The sequence below is a fragment of the Gopherus flavomarginatus genome, chromosome 9 (genome assembly GCF_025201925.1).
Source record: "Gopherus flavomarginatus isolate rGopFla2 chromosome 9, rGopFla2.mat.asm, whole genome shotgun sequence".
In the NCBI taxonomy this organism is placed as follows: domain Eukaryota; kingdom Metazoa; phylum Chordata; order Testudines; family Testudinidae; genus Gopherus; species Gopherus flavomarginatus.
Genome location: NC_066625.1, coordinates 621,007 through 640,458, shown reverse-complemented (window position 1 = coordinate 640,458; position 19,452 = coordinate 621,007). Strand labels below are relative to the sequence as shown.

Below are 19,452 nucleotides of genomic sequence, written 5' to 3'. Positions count from 1 at the left end.
ATTCTTTTATCTTTCCTTACAGATCATGCTTTCTAAACCTCTGATTTCTTTGCTCTCCTTTGGACGTTCTCCAATCCATCCACATCTTTATTAAAGTAGCACCAAACCTGGACAAAGTAGCACCAAACCTGGACATATTAGCCCAGCTAAGGCCTTAGCAGCACCAACTGGAGCGGAGTAATTACACCTGCAGCCTACGCTGATACTCCTATTAATTCCGCGCTCCCACCCCGGAATCGCATTTGCCTCTTCTGCACCCACACCACATTGTTCCCTCACAATCAATGTGCAGTGCCGAGAACCGGACTCGCTCCCGCAACATGGCAGCTGCCCCACCCATCCCCGCTTCCCAGGGTGGGTTTGGTATGTCCCACCCCGATAAACCCCGATGCCCATTAACTTCACCTCAAGTGCGTTGGGTACATCCCGCCCCTCTGTGGTCATTACACTTCATCTCGGGTGGGTTTGGTACGTCCCGCCCCCCATCTCCACTACACTTCACCGCAGGTGCATTGGGTATGTACCACCCCCGGCCCCATTAACTTCACCTCAGGTGGGATTGGTACGTCCCACCCCTGGTCCCCATTACACTTCAACTCAGGTGGGATTGGTACGTCCTGCCCCCCGTCCCCAGTAACTTCACCTCAGGTGGGTTGGGTACGTCCCACCCACCATCTCCATTAACTTCACTGCGAGTGCATTGGGTACATACCGCCCCCTGTCGCCATTAACTTCACCTCGGGTGCGTTGGGTACGTCCCGCTCCCCTCTCCCCATTAACTTTACCTCAGGTGGGATTGGTACGTCCCGCCCACCCATCTCCATTACACTTCACGGCTGGTGGGTTTGGTACGTCCCACCCCTGGTCCCCATTACACTTCACCTCGGGTGGGTTTGGTACGTCCTGCCCCCCGTCCCCAGTAACTTCACACCGGGTGGGTTGGGTACATCCCACCTACCATCCCCATTAACTTCACCTCGGGTGGGTTTGGTACGTCCTGCCCCCCGTCCCCATTAACTTCCCCTCGTGCGCGTTGGGTACGTCCCGACCCCCTGTCCCCATTAACTTCACCGCGGGTGGGTTTGCTACGTCCCACCCCCCATTACACTTCACCGCGGGTGGGTTTGGTACGTCCCGCCGCGCCCCTCCGTCCCCATTAACTTCACGGCGGGTAGGTTTGGTACGTCCCCATTAACTTCACCGCGGGTGGGTTTGGTACGTCCCCCCCCCCCCCATTAACTTCACCGCGGGTGGGTTTGGTACGTCCCAACCCTGGTCTCCATTAGACTTCACGGCGGGTGGGATGGGTACGTCCTGGCCCCCGTACCTATTACACTTCACGGCGGGTGGGTTTGGTACGTCCCGCCCCCCCCGTCCCCATTAACTTCACCGCGGGTGGGTTTGGTACGTCCCAACTCTGGTCCCCATTACACTTCACACCGGGTGGGTTGGGTACATCCCACCTACCATCCCCATTAACTTCACCTCGGGTGGGTTTGGTACGTGCCACCCCCCCCCGTCCCCATTACACTTCACCTCGGGTGGGTTTGGTACGTCCTGCCCCCCGTCCCCATTAACTTCCCCTCGTGTGCGTTAGGTACGTCCCGACCCCCTGTCCCCATTAACTTTACCGCGGGTGGGTTTGGTACGTCCCCCCCCCCCCCCCGTCCCCATTACACTTCACCGCGGGTGGGTTTGGTACGTCCCGCCGCGCCCCTCCGTCCCCATTAACTTCACCGCGGGTGGGTTTGGTACGTCCCAACCCTGGTCTCCATTAGACTTCACGGCGGGTGGGTTGGGTACGTCCCGCCCCGATACTCCCCTCCCCCGTCACCTCGCCGGTCTGAGAACGTTTCTGCGACCGGTCTTGGTCCTTTGTCGCTCGGACCCCGCCCCCGCCGCTTTCCGGCCCAGCCCCCCATGCAGTGACGGGCCGGGGAGCGCCGCTCACGGGCAGGGCGTGGGGCGGGTTCACACCCACCGGCGTGTCAGTGACGGGACCAGAGGGACCTGCCGGGCTCGGCCTAACACGGGCCGAGCCGAAGCAGCGCAGAGCCTGAGGCGGGCAGACACTGCGCTCCCCACAGGCCGCGGGCGGCTGCTCCGGCCAGGCCCCGCCCCCAGCTGGGCCCGCGCGCCGCCGGGAAGCGGGAGGACGGCAGGAGGCGCCGTCTCCGCGCTGTCAGCTGAGGTGGGAGCGGGGCTGCGCAGGCCCAGTGGATGCGGAACTCGGAGCGCCGAGTGGTGCGCGGGGCGCTGGCTGCAGGGCTCCGATAGGCGGCGCTGCTGAGAGGTGCGAGGCGGTTCCCCGCGGGCTGCAGGGGGCGCTCTAGGGGTGAGGGGATGCATAGGGTGGGGCACTGAGGGGGGTGCATGGGGGAAGGGTGCTCTAAGGGAGTTGGGTGGCACTCTCAGAGGGAGGGGTGCATGGAGGTGGGGCACTGAGGGGGTGCATGGGGTGAGGGGGTGGGGCGCTCTCAGAGGGAAGGGTGCACAAGGCGAGGAGGGTGCTCATGGGGTGAGGGGATGCCCAGGGTGGGGCACTGAGGGAAGGGTGCATGGGGGAAGGGTGCTCTAAGGGAGTTGGGTGGCACTCTCAGAGGGAGGGGTGCATGGAGGTGGGGCACTGAGGGGGGGTGCATGGGGCGAGGGAATGCGGCACTCTCAGAGGGAGGGGTCACAAGGCTTTTGGGGTGAGGGGATGCATGGGGTGGGGCACTGAGGGAAGGGTGCATGGGAGTGGGGTACTTTCAGAGGGAGGGGTGCATGAGGTGAGGAGGATGCTCTTGGGGTGACAAGATGCACGAGGTGGGGCACTGAGGAAGGGGTACATGGGGCGAGGGGGTGGGGCACTCCCAGAGGGAGGAGTGCATGAGGTGAGGGGATGCACAGGGTGGAGCACTGAGGGAGGGGTGCATGGGGCGAGGGGTGCATGGGGGTGGGGCACGCTCAGATAGTGGGGTGCACGAGGCGAGGAGGGTGCTCTTGGGGCAAGTGGCTGAATGGGGCAAGGTGCTCTCAATCTGGGACTGTGACTTCCTGGCTTCCACATTGGGCCCCTTTGGCTCTGCTCGTAGCATTTGTGTTTGTTTACAGAAGGTGGCGAGGCAAGAGAACCAGCCCCTAATCCCAGCTGTCCAGTAGCAGTAGTCAGCCTCTGGGAGGCCTCATGTCCCGACCCAGCTCTCCTGAGGGCCTAGCCACAAGCTCCTGCCCCACTGCAGATCAGGTCTCAGCAGGGAACACCGTGTGGGTGGACATCAGGGCATTGCTGCCCAACACTAAGGAAGACCTGAAATTGGACTTCAGTGAGAAAGTGGAGGAAAGTGTCATCTCACTACTCCAGCAAGCTAGAGACCTCCTCTATGGAGCTGAAAGCCTCTGCTCTGGAAGCGCAAGGGAAACGTGCTTACAAGTCAGTGAAATAATAATAGATTACTCTTGGGAAAAGCTTAATATTGGGACTTGGAGAGATGTGGAGAAGGACTGGCGACGAGTCTATTCTTATGGCTGCCTTTTCAAAGCGCTGTGTATGTGCAGTGAGCAAGGCACCATAGCAGATATAATTCGGGTCTGTGACATGGGACTGCTGATGGGAGCATCCATATTGGATAACATCCTGGTTAGGATAATTAATGTCCTTCAGAAGCATCTGACGTATGGGAAACGGTGTGCTGAAGAAGACGCAAAGGAGTCACAAAGAAAGGTAGCAGCTCTCAGTGTTCTTGCCCACCACTGCATTACACACAGAATAGGAACTGGTGATTCCAGCAAACAGCTAGATCCCAAAATCCGGGTTGGGTCAAGGAGCCACTGATCTTGGGGCGGTAAATCATGTAACCGGGCCTCTGTCATTCGTGAGTAAAAGCAGAAATCTCAGCTCTCTGTACATTTTCCTTTTTTTTTTTAATTTGGTGACCAGCTGAAATCTCTCTTCCTTTTCTGCTTTTGTTCCTATTCTATATCCTGCTGCTGAGAAAAGAACTGATAATTGCAGCCTCCATAAGTCAGTCCACCAGCTACTCATTGTGAGATTTTTGTGAGACACTGCAGGCTGTTCCACTGACATGCAATACAAAGAGGCTGGGCAAGCAACACAAAGGGGAAGTCAACTTCCCCACACACTCACTAGTATGCCTGAGGGAATCTGTAAATCTGTCTTCTCCATCCATATGCGCTTAGGATATAAGAGCAGTTTACTTCAGACTCTTGGGTATTTTGGGAAGTCTTTGCAGGTTGGAGGAGTGCTGACGATTTTATCCCCATTCTGCTTAAGAACATAATAACGGCCATACTGGGTCAGATCAAAGGTCCACCTAGCTCAGTATCCTGTCTTCTGAAAGTGGCCAATGTCGGGTGTCCCAAAGAGAATGAACAGAACAGGTAACCATCAAGTGATCCATCCTGTCACCCATTCCCAGCTTCTGGCAAATAGAGGCTTGGGACACCATCCCTGCCCAACCTGGCTAATAGCCATTGGTGGCCCCATCCTCCATGAATTTATCTAGTTCTTTTCTTAACCCTGTTGTAGTCCTGTCCTTCACAACATCCTTTGGCATGGAGTTCCACAGGTTGACAGTAGCTTTTCCCTGTTTATGTTACATCCTCAGTTCAAGTGATTTCAGCATCTCCTTTGCTGGGAGAGACTAACGCTGTTTTTAACATACATGTTTTCTGATGTAATAAAGGGCCAGTTACTTTGTTGTGCTAAAAAATCCCTGTGTTTCAGAAAATCCGGAATGACCACACTACCGTTCCATCAATAAAATCAGAAGCAGTTATTCCACGGCTTCACTGCCCTTCTCTAGAGCATTTCAGAGAAAATTATATGATTCCACAAAAGCCTGTCATCCTGGAGGGTATTGTTGACCACTGGCCATGTATGAAGAAATGGAGGTGAGGACAAGAGCTTAAAAACAGCTTCGTCTGTTGCCCTGATTAAGAAAGCATGTTTTCTGCACCAATTAACTCAAGCCCAGAATAACATATGCCTCTGTAAGGTATGAAATGCCAGCTCCAGTGATTCCTGCTAGGAGCATCATCTTGCTGCATAATTTGCTCTACTTCTGAAATATTTTTCATTGCTAATAGTACTTGGCTGTAACAGATCCAGTTCAGAAACTTGCATCCTAATAGAGTCTGCCTTGCTAATGATAGAATAATAGAAATCAGATGTTGGAAGAGAGCTGGTTTCTCATCAAGGCCATCTTTTCGGAGGCCAATGCAGGGAACCTCTCTTTGGTGCATTTTCTAGTGCTATATGTCAGAGCTGGGCATGTATTGCCAAAGATTCTCATGGTTATTTATTTGAATTTGCCTCAGCCATGTCTCTTGTTTCTGCAAACATTCACACAATCAGAATTTACTGAGAAATATTTGATGAAAGTGAATTTAAAAGTTGCATGTACAAGAATGATTGGAAATGAAATATTTCATTGACGAGCACAAATATTAACACTGGAAGTACTTTAAGGCTCAGCCTAATGATGTCGTGTGACTTACCTTAACATTCAACTAAGAATGCACCTAAAATCTCAATATTGTATAGTGAATATTTGTAGCCAAAAGCCCCTGATTAATCTATAGAGTAAATAAATTTACAAAATACTCTCAAATTAATTTGAGGAAACTCTTACCTGCTTGCTGATATCCACAAGCACAAATAGAAGCAACATTCATTGAATAAATGATGGTTCATTATTCACTCAGTACTCTTATAAACCCTTTTTCTCTTCTCAAAGATGTGTTCAAATAGGAAATGGGGTTTTTTTAACTGAAGAAAAATTGTGGTATTAAAATGCATACAAACCTCACTGCTCACTCCTTTGGTGCCTGCATCCTTGGTCTTTCTGGTTGGCTGGCTTTTGAGAGCAGAGGCCTTCTCTGCATGTTAGTCTTGTAAATTGCCTACCAGACTTCAGGGGCTGTGTAAATAGAAAATAATTAATAATAATATTCCAAGCAATGCAGCTTCCACCTTTTCGCATGGGGATACTCTTTCTGGAAAATGGGTGTCTCAGGAAGTGTTGTTTACATGCCATCAGGCATGAGTGGTGCATCCGATAGGCTGGGGACGGTTGTGCCCCCCACAAACAGCCCCACGTGGCCCCACCCACACTTATTGCCAAAGCCCCCTCCTGCTTGCCCTTTTCCCCCTTGGCCCCAGCCCAGACAGGCTGCTCCTCTTCAATGCTGCTGGGGCTGCCCAGCGCGCTTGGGGCGGGGGGGGGGCGTTGCTGGAGGCTCTGGAGCTGCCCACTCTGTGGTTGCGGGGACTCGGGGGGGGGGGGCCATGCACAGCCCACTCTGCGCTCGGGGGAGGGGGCCTACCCTACGCTTGGAGGGACCCTGCGCTGCCTGCCCGCCCTGCGCTCGGGGGCAGGCGGCTGCCCGCTGCCCACCTGATGCTTGGGATTGAGGGGGGGGGCTCTGGTGAGAGAAGGGGACCAGGGCCACAGGGCATGGCAGAGCTGGCTAGGGGCTAGCCTCCCATAGCCAGCAGTTCACCCGCCACCCATGCCATCAGGCAAATGCTCCACTGGAGTACTCAGGATGTTTCCATAATCTTCTTAGTCAGGGCAAAGGACAGAGGCAGCTGCTCTGTGATACTAATGTTCTGTGTTCACAAAACTCTCTCAGAAAATGGATTTTCCATCTGACATCCAAGCCAGGAAAAATAATGAAAATGTTAAAGCTAAGATTGAAAATAATGGAACCTGTTTTCTTCCAGTCTGGATTATCTCCGTCAAATCGCTGGCTGCCGCACCGTTCCTGTGGAAGTGGGTTCCCGGTATACCGATGAGGAATGGTCTCAGACACTCATGATGGTCAATGACTTCATTGATCAGTATATCGTGAACAAGGTCTGTTACTTTCACATTGTTTTATCTCCAGACAAAGTCTGGTATTGGACTGGGGAATTCTGTCCTAGACACACTTGGCAAAGGGTATTTGAACAGAGCTGCTTGCACAATACTTTACACCAGAGGTCCCAAACTGTGGGGCGTGCCCCCTTGGGGGCCCCAGAGGAACATTTGGAGGCCCCGGCTGACAGCCACATGCCCAGCTGAGGCCTTGCCCCTGCTCCCAGCTGTGGCTCCAACCTCAGCCTCTTTACCTCTATCCGCTACAGGGGGAGGGAGGAGGAGGACAGGAGTAAGGAGGGGCACAAGGTAAAAAGTTTGGGGACAGCTGTCTCACACGAGTCATGGTGCCTGAAATATTTTTAGGAATTGGAAGTCCCCAATTTGCACCAGTGACTTGTTTTCTCCTCATCTAGATGTTAGTGGACTGGAATTTTAGGAGCTTTTCTAAGCATTGAGCAGGTGACTTAAGACCACCCCTCTTCTGGAATGCCCCATGTGGGAGGGATAGTTCAGTGGTTTGAGCTTTGGCTTGCTAAACCCAGGTTTGTGAGTTCAATCCTTGAGGGGGCCATTTAAGGAATTGGGGTAAAAATCTGTCTGGGGATTGTCCTGCTTTCATAGATTCATAGATTCTAAGAATTGAAGAGACCTCGAGAGGTCATCAAGTCCAGTCCCCTGCCCTCATGGCAGGACCAAATACTGTCTAGATCATCCCTGATAGACATTTATCTAACCTACTCTTAAATATCTCCAGAGATGGAGATTCCACAACCTCCCTAGGCAACTTATTCCAGTTTTTAACCACCCTGACAGTTAGGAACTTTTTCCTAATGTCCAACCTAACGCTCCCTTGCTGCAGTTTAAGCCCATTGCTTCTTGTTCTATCATTAGAGGCTAAGGTGAACAAGTTTTCTCCTTCCTCCTTATGACACCCTTTTAGATACCTGAAAACTGCTATCATGTCCCCTCTGTCTTCTCTTTTCCAAACTAAACAAACCCAATTCTTTCAGCCTTCCTTCATAGGTCATGTTCTCAAGACCTTTAATCATTCTTGTTGCTCTTCTCTGGACCCTCTCCAGTTTCTCCACATCTTTCTTGAAATGCGGTGCCTAGAACTGGACACAATACTCCAGTTGAGGCCTAACCAGCGCAGAGTAGAGCGGAAGAAAGACTTCTCGTGTCTTTGAGCAGGGGGTTGGACTAGATACCTCCTGAGGTCCCTTCCAGCTCTGATATTCTATGATTCTAGTTACGTATATATTGATCTACGTGTGAGACTGTCAATGAACAATCTAAAACTTTGCCTGTTTCAAAGGGGACTCCCTGGCCATAGAAGGGATTTTACAGGCCTGCTGGTTTGGATGGTTGCACAGATGCCATCAGGAGACTCATCCCGCGAATGTTCTTTGTGCTCTTCACAGCATATTTGCTCCTCCATTTTCCCATGAGTCTTATATGTGACTCACTGAAACTGTGAAGATGTTAGTGTGACTAGAAAACAAACTCATCCCTTGGTCATGTTCACTGATATTACAGACAATATGGGTGTGGAGCTGTAGAGGCCTCATCCTGCTATTGCATAGATCCCTTCTCTGAAGCTTCTGTTACAGGTAGAACAAGGACTCTAGAAAATCTCTGACCTTTTCTTCCCCTTTTTGCCCTCCATTTCTGGAGCAGTCATTCTGTCCCAGATGATGACTATATCTGTCTGGCCTGACCCTGTCTAGTGAAGGCCAGGTGCCTGAGACCAAGCCCCATAGTCACCAGTACTGTTCCTCTAATTGATTATGGTGCTCTGTGAGGTCTCATAAGATCCAATTTCACTGCAACCTGTAACAAGGGATGTGAAGAAATGGGACATCAGATTAGATACTAAACATCCCTGCACTGTGGCACAAGCATCAGGATCAGAAGTATCTGAGCTGGCAGGACCACATGGCATCATATCTCCAGCAAAAGGAGCATTTACAGCCAAAATAGTTATTATTCAGAATAAATTATGCCAGTAATTAACTTTATTTATATGTAACTTTCATAAATGTGAAGCCAGACCCTATACACTGTTATTCATTTTCTTTTTCTCTCCTGTAATTCCAGAATAGCATTGGATACCTTGCCCAGCATCAACTTTTTGATCAGGTAAATCTAAAAGTGAATTTTTTTCAGCTTGCTGTAGAGACAAGGTAATATCTTTCACTGGATCAACTTCTGTTGGTACGGGCTAGTCTACACTAAAAGCTTCATCAGCGCAGCTGCACCGCTGGAGCATGTCTGGTGAAGATGCTCTATGCCAGCGGGAGAGACTTCTCCTGTTAGCATAATAAATCCACTTCTGTGAGAGGCAGTGGCTGTCGTGCTGACAAAGCACTGTCCACACTGGCGCTTAGGTCGTTGTAACTTACGTCACTCAGGGGGATGGCTTTCACACCCCCTAGCACCGGCTTCAGCCCGCAGCCAGACCCCAAGACCCGCTACCCAACCCCTCCTCAGCCAGAGTTGTTGCGGGCTGACCAAAGCCCTTAGGCCTCTCCCCACCTGCCTGGAGGAGTCTCGGTCCAGCTGCAGCCACACCATGCCTCCCCAACCCAGACCCCAAGCCACCCGGGGAAAAGTGTCTCTAAGGTCCAGAAGATTTTGATATGCCCCAGGCAGGTTCTGAGGCTGCTGAGAAGGCAGTATGTGTTACTGAGCTTTCCGGGTTCATCAGTAATCTCCCTGGAGTCCAGGGAGATTACTAATGAACCCAGGAAGCTGAATAGAATTGCCTCTCCCCTTCTGAGTTAAAGGACTGGCTGCTCCAAGAATCAGTCATTAATGGCATCTAAAAAGTTTATCCCTGCATCCCTTCCTGAGGTGACAATACAGGACTAGTTGAAATCCCCCATTTATTACTGGAGTTTCTGTTTTTATAGCCTCTCTAATCTCCCTGGAGATTTCACAATCACCATCCTGGTCAGGTGGGCAGTAATATATTCCTACTGCTGTACTCTTACTATGCAAGCATGGAATTTCTACCCCTAGAGATTCTATGGTACAGTTTGATTCATTTAAGATTTTTAGTATATTTGACTCTACTTTCTTTCACATATAGTGCCACCGCCCCTCCCCCAGTGTGGCCTGCTCTATCATTTCTGTATATTTCATACCCTGGTATTATTGTATCCCATTGATTATCATCATTCCACCAAGTTTCTGTGATGCCTGTTGCCTCATTTAATACCAGGCACTCAAGTTCACCCATTTTAATATTTAGACTTGTAGCATTTATTTACAAGCATTTATAAAATGTGTCAGTATTTAGTTGTTTGCCTTCATGTGATGTAATTGAATGGGATTTTTTGTCCTTTGACTGTTTTTCTTCAGATCTTATTGTTCTTTTTATCAACTTCTATCCTATCCTCTTTATTAGGATATAGAGTATCCCCTTTAATAAATCCTCCACTAAGGAAGGTCTCTGTCCAAACCATGTGGTCCTCTGCACCAGTCAGCTTTCTCCCAGCACATGGGTCATCCTGAGGATTTCAGTTGCAGCCTGGACACTCTGTTAATTGGAAGGAGACTCTGTATTCTCCATAATATTTTGGGATTTCCCACCTGCACCGTAACTTGAAGGGATAGGAAGTGTCTGTAACTCTACCCTGGATCTATCCTGTTTAGTGTGGTGGTACCTTTTCAGTGGTGAGAAAATCCAGCCTTTGTAATGCTTTGTGACCATGTCATGCTGCTTATGTGTGTGAATATAACTTGAGCAGCAGCTCTGCACCCAGGAAATAACTGTCGGAAATTTGGGCAGGGAACAGTCTTTACAAGCAATCAGTTCAGTTGCACCACAGTAGGCAACAAGCTTAATTTCATCATCTACTCCCTGGGTGTTCAGATAAACAGAACTGGTAGCAGTCTGTAGTAATGTCACCTAGTGACCTCCCTGGTGCTACAGTCTCATTTACAGTGATCTTTCTCTGCTCTTGGCGAGACTAGATAAGAGGGTTGAAATGACTCTAGACTGTGTATGGATTTAAAATAAGCCAGGGATCACTTTCTGTTGCTGATCACACGTCCCTGATCATTATCACCGTTGCAGGACAAGTGAATTGTCTTCTGAAACTCCAGTGACTGTGGCCCCACTTCTAGGGGCTGCTGTCCCTACTCTCTACACATCTTCAGAAAGTAAACTGTTCCTCTCTCCGCTTGTGCAGTTACTTCTGAACCTTCCTTCCAGTTTGCTGGAGGGGAGATGTGTCTGGTGAGGGGTGTAAACTGGGGTGACAAGGGTCAGACTGAAGGATGGGGAGGAGGGGTTAATTTCATAGTTCAAGAGCAATCTGCTCCTCTGCCAAGACACATGCATTACCACCATGCTGACTCATTCTTGTAATTCTCATTCCCGTTTCCTCTACCTTCTCTCTCTATTTTGGCTTCCTTCATCTTGTCATGTCTCCACTTACATTGTAAATTCTCTGGCCAGGGACACGGTCTCTGTCTGCACAGTGCCCAGCAGCATGGTGTCTTGATCCAGAAGACAGCCTTTGTATGCCATCACAATACAAAGAGCTACTGAACAGGTCTCAGCCCATGAGTAAAGACACTTGTAACAATTATGCGAAAGGAGGAGGTGGGAACAGAGGAAGAAGGAAAAATAATTAAATAGTAACAATAAAAAAAATCCTAACTGCCCCAGGGGAAGTAGGAAGAAAAACTAAATCTTTGGTGTTCAGATATTGTAATGATGGGAAGGGTATGAAGCCCTGGGCAGACTGAGGAAGAAGAGAATGGGGCAAGAGTGTATTGTGATTAGGAGAAAGCGAGTGGGAATAGCAGAACATTTTTTTAAAAGTAGATTAAATATGTTAATTTTATTTCAGAGTTCTATTAAGATGCAAAAGATTTTAATAAACTTAATCAACATGCTATTAATATAGTCAATTCACTAATAAAACAATATTTTCATTAGTGTTTCTTACTGTGTTTTGAGTTTAACTACCAAAGAAGAAAATTTCTCTGCAGAATTAAAAACATTCCTGTAGATTTTAGCTTTATATTACAGTAGTTTGGGGACATTTCCTACAGATCTTCAGTGGCCCTACTCTTCTGCCGACCCTGTTGAATAATCCAACTTTTGTGGTTTATTTAACCAGCTGGTTTATAATTTTGGAAATATGATTTACATGGGCTATCTCACTTCTCTCCATTGTATTGATCTAAGTGACATTGTCCGCACTTTGAGATAAGGTAAGGCCTAGTCGTCTATTCTGCACATGCCATCCATATTTACGCTGCTCTGCACATCAGCACATGCACGTGGTCATTGTGTACTTTTACATAAGAACCTAAGAACAGCCACACTGGGTCAGACCTAAGGTCCATCTAGCCCAGTATCCTGTCTTCCAACAGTGGCCAATGCCAGGTGCCCCAAAGGAAATTAATAGAACTGGCAGTCATCGAGTGATCCATCCACTGCTGTCCAGTATCAGCTCCTGGCAAACAGAGGCTAGGGACACCATCACTGCCCATCTTGGCTAATAGCCATTGATGGACCTATCCTCCATGAACTTACCTAGTTCTTTTTTTTTAACCCTGTTATAGTCTTGGCTTTCACAACATCCTCTGGCAATGAGCTCCACAGGTTGGCTGTGTGTTGTGTGAAGTAATACTTCCTTTTGCTTGTTTTAAACCTGCTGCCTATTAATTTCATTTCTGTGTTGTTGTTGGTTATTGAGAGTAGATCCCAGAACTGAAGCAGGATATTTGCATCCCTGATTACTGCAGCCTGGGGGAAGGGGAAGAAGATAGCATCACCATTAATGCTTGGTTTGGCCCAGAGGGAACCATCTCACCTCTTCATCAAGATCCACAGCAAAATTTCTTAGTCCAGGTCTGTACTCTATTTTTTTTTTTTTTATAACTGCATAACCCGCATGTAACTTTAACAATACAGCTAGAACGTACATAAATACTAGAGACAAGGGTAGCTAAAGGCTCGATTGACAGGAGTGGCATGTCTGAATAGTTTACTATGTCTCTGTGTTCACCACCTTTGCATATCAGCATCTGACAGATGTTAACAGATTTATGCTATCGACATCCGGTGAGGCAGGGAAGTATTATTTATCTCCATTTTACACATGAGGAACCCAGGCACAGAAAGGAGAAGTGAGTTTCCCAAGGTCACACCTGGAGTCCATAGCAGAGCTGGGAAGAACCCATTTCTCCAGATTCCCTGCATGGGGCATTATCCATAAAACCTTCCTTTTCCTCAGCAGCAGAGTTTTGTGTGAATTTATAGCCGAGGCGCCAAGTGCGTGCCTGAGGTGGCAAACCACAGGGGGTGGCCTGCTGGTCACCGTGAGGGTGGCAGTCAGGCTGCCTTCAGTGGCATTTCTGCAGGATGTCCACCGGTCCCGCGATTTCAGTGGCGGGAACGCCGAAGGTGCATGACTGGCGGACCTCCCGCAGGCGCGCCACCGAAAGCCTCCTGACTGCCGTGCTTGGGGCGGCAAAATACATAGAGCCCCCCCTGTTTATAGCACAAGGGCAAATAACACCATCAGCCCTGATTAACTTATGAAATAGCTCTTTGTACTTCCATGAAAATTCAGAGTTTAAACTGTGTTCTCACCTCAGCCAAATTAGTGCTGGTAGTTTTTTTAATGTTTACATTACAGAAGCACCCAGAGGCTCCGATCAGGATTGGGGCTATTTGGTACTAGCGCAGCACAAACCCATGAAGGTTGCCTGCCCAGAGTTTACAACGTAAGATGTTCAACTGTGAGCTTGTGTACAGGCTGGAGCCCTCAGAGTTGCTCTTTTCTCCCCTTCAGACTCTTGACAGACACGTCAGTCAATGCACTAAGACAAATATAGCTAGTGCATGCTCTCAGCTGAGCCGTATAACTGAGGCCCTGGCTATGTGTGCTTGTTAATGAGAAGGGGTGTTAGCCCTACTTACCTAAGTACACTACATTTCAATTAAAGATTGTATTCTTTATCACTGACTTTTCTAAAACTGGCTGTTTAGAATTGCCATGCAGTTAAACAGTTGCCATGTTCCACCCAGTGGTGACTGCATTTTGATAGGAAGAATTCCCTAATGTATACAGATTGCAAAGCAAACTGGAAACTTTCTGGAGGAAAGGCCTTGCATAGGGTAGTATTATAAGGGAAAATCCCTTGTCCTGCTCCAACTAGCCTTGTGACACTTGTGCCTTGAGAAGAGGTGATTCTCAGTCAGTGAATGGGGAGTGGAGTATTGTGGGCAGCAGGGGACCTCATAGGCCCAGTTTTAGTTCAACTGCTTCTCTTTTTCCAGTGTTGCCTAAGGCCTGGCTATGAATTTCCAGATCACATCAAGGCATTGTAAGCAGGCAAAATCAATATGAAAAAAATTCAGTGTCAAGTCTCTTCAAGATATAGTGACTCAGGTTTGATACTGCTGAAGTTTCTCCTTTCTTGGAGACCACCATACTAACACTCAATGATGATAATGAAAATTTCTAGAAGGGATTAAAGGCTGCAACTCTTTCAACATGTGCTGAGTCCATTGACTATGTCACCTGCCATCACCAAGATTGGTTTGATGAAAATGATGCTGATATTCAGGGCCCGCTCAACCAGAAAAGAAAAGCTCATTGCATATGGCAAAACGATGTATCACAATCAAAAGAAGAAAGAGTCCTACCAGCAACTCAAGGCTGAAGCTCAAAGGAAAATCCGTGACATCAAAAACAAATGGTGGTGAGAAAAGGCCAAGATTGAGATTTGCTCTCGTATACCTTGCATGAGGAGCTTTTTTCAGGCAATAGGGGCCATTTATGGTCCATGCCCCCATACTCCTTTACCGCTCTGAGCCCAAGATGGGTCAGTGTATTTTAAAAACAGCTAAGCCATCAAAGCCAGTTGGAAGGAACATTTTGAGTTACTCCTGAATCAACTGTTTGATGCCACTATGAATTCATACCTCAAGACATGAAAGAGAATCTCTTGCTGATCTTCCCCCATGCTCAGAGAAGTACCACGAGCCCACATGCAAACCAAGAACAAGAAGGCAAGAGGACCAGATGGCATACCAGCTGAAGTCTACAAGTTTGGAGGTGAGGAACTGGTAAAGAAGGTCCACAAACTTTTTATTCAAATCTGGTATGAGAAGATTCCGGAAGACTTGAGAAATGCCAACCTTGTTACAATCTTTAAGAAAGGAGATAAGTTGGAGGGTGAAAATTATCGAGGCATTGCCTTGCTATCTACAGCAGGGAAAATTCTCACCAGTATCCTCTTAAACCAATTACTTCCCTTTGCTGAGGAAATATTGCCAGAATCTCAGTGTGGTTTCAGACCATCCTGCAGGACAACCGACATGATCTTCATTGCCCGCCACATCCAGAAAAAGTCTCAGGAGCAAAATCAGGACCTGTACATGGCCTTCAACTCCATCAGTCACAAAGTCGTGTGGAAGGTGCTGGCCAGATTTGGCTGCCCTCCCAATATTTTTACGGTCATAAGACTTCTTCATGATCAGATGACTACCACCATTTTCTATAAGGGCCTGGAGACGGACCCTTTTGTCATCAAAACTGGTAAACAAGGATGTGTTATCGCACCAACCCTGTTCTCCATCTATTTAGTAGTCATTTTGGTCCTCATTAAAGACCACCTCCCTAATGGAGTTGACATTCAATACAGAATGGATGGGCAGCTGTTTAGACTTTGAGTGGAGATGTTGAAGATTAAAGTCCTCCGGGCATCCATTAGTGATCTTCAGTATGCTGCTGACTGTGCCATCCTCGCGCGCACACACAGGATGACTTTCAGTCCACACTGGATTTTTTTTTGCACAAGCTTACCAAAGCCTAGGACTCTCACTTAATCTCAAAAAGACTAAAGTGCACCATCAGCCTGCCTCAGGCCTTGTACATGACCCACCACAAATCACCATTGAGGGACAGACTTTGGAGACAGTCGAGCACTTCTGCTACCTCGGTAGCGAACTCTCTCAAAATGCAAAAATTGATAGCGAGATCCAGCACAGGATACGGGGCACAAGTGCTTTCTTTGGGAAAGTGCTCCAACATGTTTTTTATGGACCATTACCTACATAAGGACACCAAGATCCAGGTCTATAAGACAACAGTTATTCCTATACTCCTTTATGGATGCAAAACTTGGGTGTCCTATCAACAGCACCTCAAGAGTCTGCAGAGGTACCACCAGCAATGGCTCTGGAAGATCCTTCGCATCAAGTGGGAAGATAGCTGCACTAATGCCAGCATCGTCACTGAAGCCAGTGTTACCAGCATTGAAGCAATGATCCTCATGCAGAGTTCGCTAGGCTGGACATTGTGTATGGATGCCAGACTCTCGCCTCCCAAAACAAGCGCTCTACTCTCAGCTCACCCATGATCAGAGATCCTGTGGTGGTGAAGGAAATGCTACAAAGAAAACTAATGTGGACATAAGCTGGGAGGAGCAAGCCACCAACCAGCCTCAGTGGCGCCATGTCAAGGAGAAGTGCCTTGCCCTCGAAGCTGAGAAGAGAGAGAGAGAGAAGGAATTTAAAAAGAAGAAATCTTTTTTCCCAGCAGGCAGCTGATCCACCAGAAAATATCTGTACCTACTGCAGGCGGATCTGTGGTTCCCAGATCGGACGCAAGAGACCTCTCAGGACCTGTATTTAAATCTGTGGTAGAGATCATCCTCAGATTGAGGGGTCGCTAGTGATGGAGGCATTATTCTATTGCTAACAGAGAGCACAAGCGCCTGTGACGTTGCATAGCCTAGCAACTTCAGTTTTAGTCTGCCAGTTAATTTAACATCACCTATCTGCAACTCAGAGAAGTGCAGGTCAATCAGTCCAGCTGCCTTTCTAATTCTACTCTCCCAATTACACATCACAACGTAGAGAACAAATTTAATGGTGGTGGAAAAATTAGACCTTGTAGAGTCTGAGCAAGCTCAATATCAGCTGGCTGCTACCTGGAAATATCACGTTTACCGTCTTGAATGTAGCAATGCTCAGCTCAGCAGGCACAGCTAACTCAATACTTCTTTTATTCACCATCCTTTCACCATTGTTTCCTTCTAGCAATGTTTGGCCCCACCAGCACTGTGGAGACTGGGTGCCATATAATTAAAAATGAATTTCAAGAGGAAGAGTTGCCTTCCCTTCCTTAAAAGCATGTCCCCGGTATTCTGGACATCTTACCTGTTCCATGAAGCCAGGTATATAGTTTACAACCCAATCTGATCAGATTTCGTTCTTCATTATAGAGTACTTGTTCCTCAGTAGCAAAAATCATGACTACCTGTTTTGCGGAGAATCTGGCAATCCGCTGTATTCTACTGTTAAGTGCTTGTCATGATACAGAGGGATAGAGCATTAGACTGATCACTAAGTAACTGAAATAAAACCCTATTTCAGCAGGTAGTGTGCAGATTAATGACAGATGGGAAATTTATATCCTTCCACCTGCAGGTAATTGGAAGAAAATACATCCATCTGTACTCTCCACAGGAATCAGAAAATTTATATCCACATGAAACCCAATTTCTTCACAACACCAGCCAGGTAAATAGCTGCCGAAAGTCTAAAAATTTGATAATTTAATTTTAAATAACCAAATCATCTTTGGACCTGAAAACAAATTGTGTGTTTGCTTTATAGGTGGACGTGGAGGATCCCAATTTAGTTAAGTTCCCCAAGTTTGAACGGGCTGCATTTCAAGCTTGTATTCTGACACCAGGACAGGTTCTGTTTATTCCAGTTAAATACTGGCATTATGTACGATCTCTCGATGTCAGCTTCTCTGTCAGTTTCTGGTGGTTATAAACCATTATTTGATGTGGATAAATCTCTGTTGTGCAATTTAAAGTAATATAAAAAATGCAGCATGCTGTACTCTTGATTAGTGAAAGAATTTTCAGACCTTCAACAGAGGAACGTTTTTTCTTAACATGAGAATGTTCTCATTATCTTCTGCTTAAAGTGCAGAGCTGAGTTAAGAAATCAATTTTTTCTGCTTCCTGACGTAGCGAGAAATCTAAACAAAGAATCAGAAATGAGAGAGCTGCAGCAGCCACTGTTTTGTAGATATTTCCAATACAAATTCCTAATAAAGAGCATCTGTCAAATGATCAGCTCAAGTATACATACCAAAACAAGACTATATATGAGCATTATCAAGAGACTGGGCCCCAAATGGTATGATTGTCAAAATGGAACTGAAGGGAGCATGTGATCCATTGTAAGTTTACCATCCATCTGAATTTAATAATAGTTGCATAGCCATGACTTCCATTATGGTGGATAACATTTATACAAAATCTCTGATAATAAAAAGGAGCCTAGCCCGCAGTAAAGTCTATTGCTAATGAGGGCTGAAAGAGCAGTACCCAGGATTATTATATAATTCAGTTATAGAGCTCAGATGTAGTACTTGTTCCCTTTGTGGGGAGATGGATTGTATTCCTTTCATTCTCACCAGCAGTTAATTCATTACCATCCTCGCTGTTGCAGCTGGCAGGGTCTGGTGCCTCTCTCCCTTCCAAGCCATTGTAAGGAAACAGACAATTCTAAAATGATTTTTTAAAAATAGCTGCTGAAGAAATACATTAATATGTAACTGCAGTGACTTCTCATCTGCTGATCTAACAAAAAGCCCATTTGCTCACGGGGGAAATATGAAATGAAGATTTCATTTTCTTGATTAAAGCTCTGATATTACTAATCATTGCAAACACAGAGTTCTCTCTCACTGTTATGCAAACCCCAAGTGCGTATTTGCTTAGAATGAAGCTTCAACATGAGCTCTGGTGCAGTGAACCAGTGAAGGAATCAGCACGTGGTGTTTGGAGACTGCTCCTTCATCTGGTGCTCACTCCCATTAGGCTCCTCTCTCCCACACTAAACCACTTTCTGAGGTATTATGTAAAAACAATTATAAAGAAGGAACTGTGAAAGAGATGCTCAACTTCTACTCTCTGGCATTCTGGGCTGATAAGACTACCCACCTGCTTCTGTGCCTGCGAAACGGAGACTGAAGGTGCTTAGAGCCAAGAAGTGAAGGTGCGGCAGAAGTGCTAACTTAGCATTATTTATTATAACCAACAATTATCACGAAATTGTGGTATTAAAAGGAGACTTAATAGATGCTCTTAAATCTTGGGAAACTCTGAGATGTGCTTCTGGCACCACCTCTTTGTCAGAGTTGCAGCAATGAAGAATGAATGTGTATGTGAATACTCAGACTGTGTTTAAAAGCATCCTTTCAGAGAAGGGCTGGACCTAGGTGGAGATGAGATGTTAATACTGAGCCCTGTCAGAGGCACCTTCACTGAATTCAAGCAGAATGACAGAATGGTTGACAAATCTCATTGATTTGACAGATTTTAAAACAGTTTAAAATGGAAGTCTAAATAGGTCTTGTCTATTTGTGCAAATCCTCCAAAAATAAAACTTTTAAAAACTCCTCTGCACTGAGCTCTCCTGTCCCAGTTGCACGTTCAGACCTGTGCAGATGGACCCCTGGCACCTGGGCAGAGCCCCATTTAATTTAACAAGACTGGGCACAGTATAAAGGTCTGTCTATGTGGCTCA

At 47.1% G+C, this 19,452-nt stretch overlaps 1 protein-coding gene and 1 long non-coding RNA gene across 6 annotated transcripts; one reads left to right on the top strand and one right to left on the bottom strand.

Moving 5' to 3' along the window:
- Positions 1–409: 409 nt before the first annotated feature.
- On the bottom strand, positions 410–1,456 carry LOC127058509 (uncharacterized). Its single transcript, XR_007776392.1, has 3 exons — positions 1,391–1,456; positions 878–976; positions 410–590 (listed from the first exon to the last, which is right to left on the bottom strand). It is a non-coding gene; the product is annotated as an uncharacterized LOC127058509 (long non-coding RNA).
- A 691-nt stretch (positions 1,457–2,147) lies between these two features.
- KDM8 (lysine demethylase 8) lies at positions 2,148–17,990 on the top strand. Of its 5 annotated transcripts, none has more exons than XM_050967650.1 (8): positions 2,148–2,293; positions 3,097–3,706; positions 4,730–4,896; positions 6,731–6,863; positions 8,964–9,005; positions 12,589–12,738; positions 17,332–17,424; positions 17,521–17,990. In XM_050967650.1, exons 2-8 carry the CDS (start codon positions 3,170–3,172, stop codon positions 17,683–17,685), a joined length of 1,287 nt encoding a protein of 428 aa, XP_050823607.1. In that variant the 5' UTR covers positions 2,148–2,293; positions 3,097–3,169; the 3' UTR covers positions 17,686–17,990. The 5 variants fall into 5 exon arrangements, with proteins under 5 accessions (XP_050823607.1, XP_050823609.1, XP_050823610.1 ...); XM_050967652.1 differs by having other exon boundaries at positions 2,148–2,335; XM_050967653.1 differs by lacking the exon at positions 8,964–9,005.
- Positions 17,991–19,452: the final 1,462 nt, after the last annotated feature.

Bases quoted from the DNA above. Each gene is read 5' to 3' on its own strand.
- KDM8 (XM_050967650.1), top strand. From the start codon at position 3,170: ATGTCCCGACCCAGCTCTCCTGAGGGCCTAGCCACAAGCTCCTGCCCC. The intron at 3,707-4,729 runs GTAGCAGCTCTC...CCTGTGTTTCAG, and splicing joins CAAAGGAGTCACAAAGAAAG to AAAATCCGGAATGACCACAC. The intron at 6,864-8,963 runs GTCTGTTACTTT...CTGTAATTCCAG, and splicing joins ATCAGTATATCGTGAACAAG to AATAGCATTGGATACCTTGC.